Source organism: Phocoena phocoena, chromosome 8 (genome assembly GCF_963924675.1).
Source record: "Phocoena phocoena chromosome 8, mPhoPho1.1, whole genome shotgun sequence".
Lineage (NCBI taxonomy): Eukaryota > Metazoa > Chordata > Mammalia > Artiodactyla > Phocoenidae > Phocoena > Phocoena phocoena.
Genome location: NC_089226.1, coordinates 9,673,973 through 9,680,242, shown reverse-complemented (window position 1 = coordinate 9,680,242; position 6,270 = coordinate 9,673,973). Strand labels below are relative to the sequence as shown.

Genomic DNA, 6,270 nt, shown 5'->3' with positions numbered 1-6,270 from the left:
AAAATAGACTTTAAAGAATGTTACAAGAGACAAGGAAGGACACTACATAATGATCAAGGGATCAATCCAAGAAGAAGATATAACAATTATAAATATATATGCTCCCAACATAGGAGCACCTCAGTATATAAGGCAACTGCTAACAGCTCTAAAAGAAGAAATCAACAGTAACACAATAATAGTGGGGGACTTTAACACCTCACTTACACCAATGGACAGATCATCCAAAATGAAAATAATAAGGAAACAGAAGCTTTAAATGACACAATAGACCAGATAGATTTAATTGATATTTATAGGACATTCCATCCAAAAACAGCAGATTACACTTTCTTCTCAAGTGCACAGGGAACATTCTCCAGGATAGATCACATCTTGGGTCACAAATCAAGCCTCAGTAAATTTAAGAAAAATGAAATCATATCAAGCCTCTTTTCTGACCACAACGCCATGAGATTAGAAATGAAGTACAGGGAAAAAAACATAAAAAACACAAACACATGGAGGCTAAACAATACATTACTAAATAACCAAGAGATCACTGAAGAAATCAAAGAGGAAATCAAAAAATACCTAGAGACAGATGACAATGAAAACACGATGATCCAAAACCTATGGGATGCAGCAAAAGCAGTTCTAAGAGGGAAGTTTATAGCTGTACAAGCCTACCTCAAGAAACAAGAAAAATCTCCAATAAACAATCTAACCTTACACCTAAAGGAACTAGAGAAAGAAGAACAAGAAAAACCCAAAGTTAGTAGAAGGAAAGAAATCATAAAGATCAGAGCAGAAATAAATGAAATAGAAACAAAGAAAACAATGGCAAAGATCAATAAAACTAAAAGGTGGTTCTTTGAGAAGGTAAACAAAATTGATAAGCCATTAGCCAGACTCATCAAGAAAAAGAGGGAGAGGACTCAAATCAATAAAATTAGAAATCAAAAAGGACAGGTTACAACAGACACCGCAGAAATACAAAGCATCCTAAGAGACTACTACAAGCAACTGTATGCCAATAAAATGGACAACCTGGAAGAAATGGACAAATTCTCAGAAAGGTATAACCTTCCAAGACTGAACCAGGAAGAAATAGAAAATGTGAACAGAATATCACAAGTAATGAAATTGAAACTGTGATTAAAAATCTTCCAGCAAACAAAAGTCCAGGACTAGATGGCTTCACAGATGAATTCTGTCAAACATTTAGAGAAGAGCTAACAGCCATCCTTCTCAAACTCTCCCAAAAAATTTTGGAGGAAGAAACACTCCCAAACTCATTCTATGAGGCCACCATCACCCAGATACCAAAACCAGACAAAGATACTACAAAAAAAAAGAAAATTACAGACCAGTATCACGGATGAATATAGACGCAAAAATCCTCAACAATATACTAGCAAACAGAATCCAACACATTAAAAGGGTCATACACCATGATCAAGTGGGATTTATCCCAGGGATGCAAGGATTCTTCAATATATGCAAGTCAACCAATGTGATTCACCATATTAACAAATTGAAGAATAAAAACCATATGATCATCTCAATAGATGCAGAAAAAGCTCTTGACAAAATTCAACACCCATTTATGATAAAAACTCTCCAGAAAGTGGGCATAGAGGGAACCTACCTCAACATAATAAAGGCCATATACGAGAAACCCACAGCAAACATCATTTTCAATGGTGAACCTCTAAGATCAGGAATAAGACAAGGATGTCCACTCTTGCCACTATTATTCAACATAGCTTTGGAAGTCCTAGCCATGGCAATCAGAGAAGAAAAAGAGATAAAAGGAATACAAATAGGAAAAACAGAAGTAAAAGCGTCACTGTTTGCAGATGACATGATACTATACCTAGAGAATCCTAAAGATGCCACCAGAAAACTACTAGATACTTGCAATCCTGGCACCTTCATGCCTCAAGTGTTCTGCCCCTGCAAAGCATCAACCAAATAGAGGTAGAGATAATATAAGCGTAGGGTGAAGCCAGAATAAGGGGACCAAAATTTTGACAGAGCCAAAGTCACCATGGGTTTGCTATGTCTTCTTTCTCACTCATACCCCTTCACATTCCTCTTCCTCTAGCTTCAGGAAGAATAGTAAAAGATCTCTTAGAATGCAGCACTAACCATAAAAGGCAAAGTTGATAAATCAAACTTAATGAAAGATAGGAATATCTGCTGTCAAAAGATACCATTAAGAATAAGTGAGACATGGTCTGGAAGAAAATAAAGAGAGATGGAGATAGAGGTAGAGGTAGAGAAAAAGATATGTGTGTATACATGTATATATTACCTGTATATACATATATGTTATACATACATGTACATATACATACACACATGCATGTATATGGACTTATGTGTAGAATTTTTTAAGTTCCTCCAAAGGAATCAGAAAACAACTAACAATCCTGTTTTTCAAATGGGAAAAATACTTGAATAATTACAAAAGAAGATATCGAAATAGGCAATAAACATATTAAAAGGTGCTCAACATCATTACCCATCAGGAAAATGAAAATTAAAACAAAAAGGCATTCTGCTACAACACCAGAATGGATAAAATAAAAATATTAAGTGTTAATGAGGATGCAGAGAAACTGAAACTCTTGGACATTGTTGATAGCAGTGTAAACTGACCTAAATTTTTTTGAAAACAGTTTGAGAGTATTTACAAAATCTAAATATATGCCTACTCTATTATCCAGAAAATCCACATCTGAGTACACATCCAAAAGAAATATTTACCTACTTTAATCAAGATACATGTTCAAAAATGTTTATAGAAATGTTATTAATAATAGGGAAAAACTTGAGACTATCTGTTCATTAACAGACTAAATAATTGTGTATTCATATAATGGAATACTACACAGCCTTAAAAAATAATGATCTATCCAATGCAACAGTATAGATGAATATCACAGACTTCATACTGAGGAAAAGAAGCCAGAAACAATAGAGCACATGTTTAGATGAAGTTCAAATATTAATCTATTATAATAAAGGAATAGTGGATAGCTCTTGGGGTGGGGGGAAGTTGTTGAGGGCAGGTCATTTTTACTGGAAAAGAGAAAGAGGACACCTTCTAATGTGGATGGAAATGTTTTACATCTTTATCTAGGTTGTGGTTATATATAGATATGCAAAAGTTCAATAATCTATACACTAAGATTTGTGCATTTTACTACGTGAAAGTTAGACTACAAATTTTTTTAAAGGTTTCTGTTTTCTTTCATTACCTACGTTGTACTGCCTACCCAATATACCAAACCACTCCTAAATTCTAGGTCCCCTGAATTCAAGGATCTATTCAGTCTCATCTAAAGTACAGTCCTTCTCTGTATGCTTATTCTTTTCATTGAAGCAACATTGAACAGAATCAAAGGGCAAAACTAAACATTTATCCAAACTTCCCTTATTTCCTAATAGAAGAACTTTCCTAAGGAAAAATTGATAAGTAAAGATATTTCCCTAGCACCTCACTTGTCATTGTTCTCAAAGAAATTTTACTACTAATGGTGAGTTTAGACCAAAGATTTTCTCTTTTGATTTTTGATATAAAGCTATATTTTCCATTACATAATACTGTGTATTTATAAACTTATCCTGAGTTCAACATCCCTTTCCCATATGCCTCATTATTAGAAAGTCCTGGAAATGGGCAGCGCCTGGAAATTCAATAGCAATTTCCTCTCCTAATAAGCAGTAGCTTGGTGCTGCCCTGATAACTAAATGTGAACCCACAACCATCTATTTGCCCTGTTACATCCTCCAGACCAGCGTCATCCAATAGAAATAGAATGCAAGCCACCTATATGATTGGAAACTTTCCGGTAGATACGTTAAAAAACTAAACAGATAAATTCATTTTAATGATGTATTTTATTTAACATAATAGATCGAAAGTGTGATTTCAGTATGTAATCATTATAAATTTAGTTAAAAAACTAAACAGATAAATTCATTTTAATGATGTATTTTATTTAACATAATAGATCGAAAGTGTGATTTCAGTATGTAATCATTATAAAAAGTTACCAAGGAGCTTATTTACATTAGTTTTCATCTTAATTCTTCAAAGATCCAGTGTGTATTTTACACTTACACTATGTCTCAATTCGGATGATCACATTTCAAGTGCTTGATACCATGTATGGCTAGTGACTATTGGATAGTTCAGCTCCCAATTACCTGGGCCACAGCCAAGGTAACCCTTGAAATGAAACTCCAAATTCTGGCTCATTAGTCTTGAAATAATATATACCTCCACCCCATATCTTTGTAGCCCATAAAATTGTATTTCTCTCACCTGGAAGTTCTAATTCACTAAACTATGTCCCTAGGGCTCCATCCACCAAGCCAAAGGTCACCATACTTGCATCTGTCTGAAACCTAACATACTTCCCACTTACACACTACACAATCCATCAGAACTGATCTCGTCATTTTGCCAAGACCAGCTCAACAAAAATTTTCACCTACTCTCTTAAAAAATGTGATATATCAAAATTATCCTGTAAAAAGTAGCATGAAATTACTATGAGTATATTCATAAATTCAATGTGCTAGGTCAACAAACATGTGAAATAGAATCTTCCAAGAAAGACATGAGGCAAGAAAACATGGCATAAGGGAAAACAAACTGGATTGGGGTTCAAGCTGGGATTTCAGTCCCAGCTTTGGCACCAGGTAGTCTTACGTTCTTGGGCAACATACAAACATTTCTCAGTCTCCAAAGTGTGATGTATTATATAAAGGCACTGGATTAAATGATTCCTAAGTCCCATTCAATAGTACCAACTATTTTTGTAAAATAAAGAAGAAAGAGTTGGGAAATGAGGGTGAAGGAGGATAAATCACTTGGGAAAGAGTTAAAATCTCCTCTACATATAGCATAGAAAGGAAGCACTGGAGCTTGGAGTCCACACCAAATAATAACAACAACAATAGTAATAGTAATAATAATAATAAACACTCCAGTAAAAAATTCTTGGATCCTATTTCTCAATTTCTAATATTTCTTCAAGAGAAGGTTATTCTGCCCAAGGTTTTCTTCAGGGCAAATTTGACATCCTTATTCCTCAGTCTATAGATTAATGGGTTGAACATGGGCACAACAATGGTATAGAATAGGGAGGACACTTTCCCCTGGTGAAGAGGTGAAATAGAAGGTGATTTGAGGTACGTAAAAGCTCCTGACCCAAAGAAAAGAGAAACTGCAATTATGTGGAAACTGCAAGTACTGAAGGCTTTGGACCTTCCCTCAGTGGAGCTAATGTGGAAAATGCTGAAAAGAATGAAAACCATAAGAGAGAAAAATGGCAACAAAAGGCACACCAATGCCAATAGTCACAGCAATAAAGACAACTAGTACGTTTATGTAAGAGCTATTGCAGGAGAGCTCAAGGAAGGGAATAATGTCACACATATAGTGATTGACAAGGTTGCCAGCACAAAAGGTCAGAAATACCGTATTTCCTATATGAGCCACAGCCCCAAAAACCCCCATCCCATAGACCCCCGACAAAAGGAATAAACACACCTGAGGAGACATGGTAACCGTGTACACCAGTGGTTTACAGATGGCGACATAGCGGTCATATGCCATTGCTGACAGGATGAAAGGTTCAGAAAAGACAAAAAAACAAAAGAAAAAGAGCTGAGTCATACACCCTGCATAGGAAATGATGTTCTTGTTTGGGAGAAAACTTGTCAGCATTTTGGGGATGATGGCAGTAGAGAAACTAAAATCTGTGAAGGACAAGTTGAAGAGGAAAAAATACATGGGAATATGAAGGTGAGAATTCAGTCCAATCAAAGTTATCAATCCCAGGTTCCCCACTATGGTGACCATGTAGAAACCTAGAAACAAGAAGAAGAGCGGATCTGGAGTCCTGGCTGGTTTGTTAAGCCTGCGAGGATAAACTCTGTCACAGAGAAGATGTTATCTGCAGCCATTCTCCTCTAGGAGAATCTGTGAGGGAAAACGAAGAGTTGTTCAGAAAAAAACCCTTCTTGAGGGCTTTCCTGGTGGCGTAGTGGTTGAGAGTCCACCTGCTGATGCAGGGGACCCGGGTTCATGCCCCGGTCCGGGAAGATCCCACATGCCGTGGAGCAGCTGGGCCCATGTGCCATGGCCGCTGAGCCTGCGCGTCCGGAGCCTGTGCTCTGCAACGGGAGAGGCCACAGCAGTAAGAGGCCTGCGTACGGCAAAAAAAAAAAAAAAAAAACCCAACCCTTCTTGAGAATGGCATTTGAACA

At 36.5% G+C, this 6,270-nt stretch overlaps 1 protein-coding gene across 1 annotated transcript; it reads right to left on the bottom strand.

Annotated features, from left to right (window-relative positions):
- Positions 1-5,031: 5,031 nt before the first annotated feature.
- On the bottom strand, positions 5,032-5,967 carry LOC136127654 (olfactory receptor 8B12-like). Its single transcript, XM_065883296.1, is given in 3 exon segments — positions 5,032-5,313; positions 5,315-5,895; positions 5,898-5,967. Coding segments are annotated over 3 exon segments (933 nt in total).
- Between the last annotated feature and the right edge of the window lie 303 nt (positions 5,968-6,270).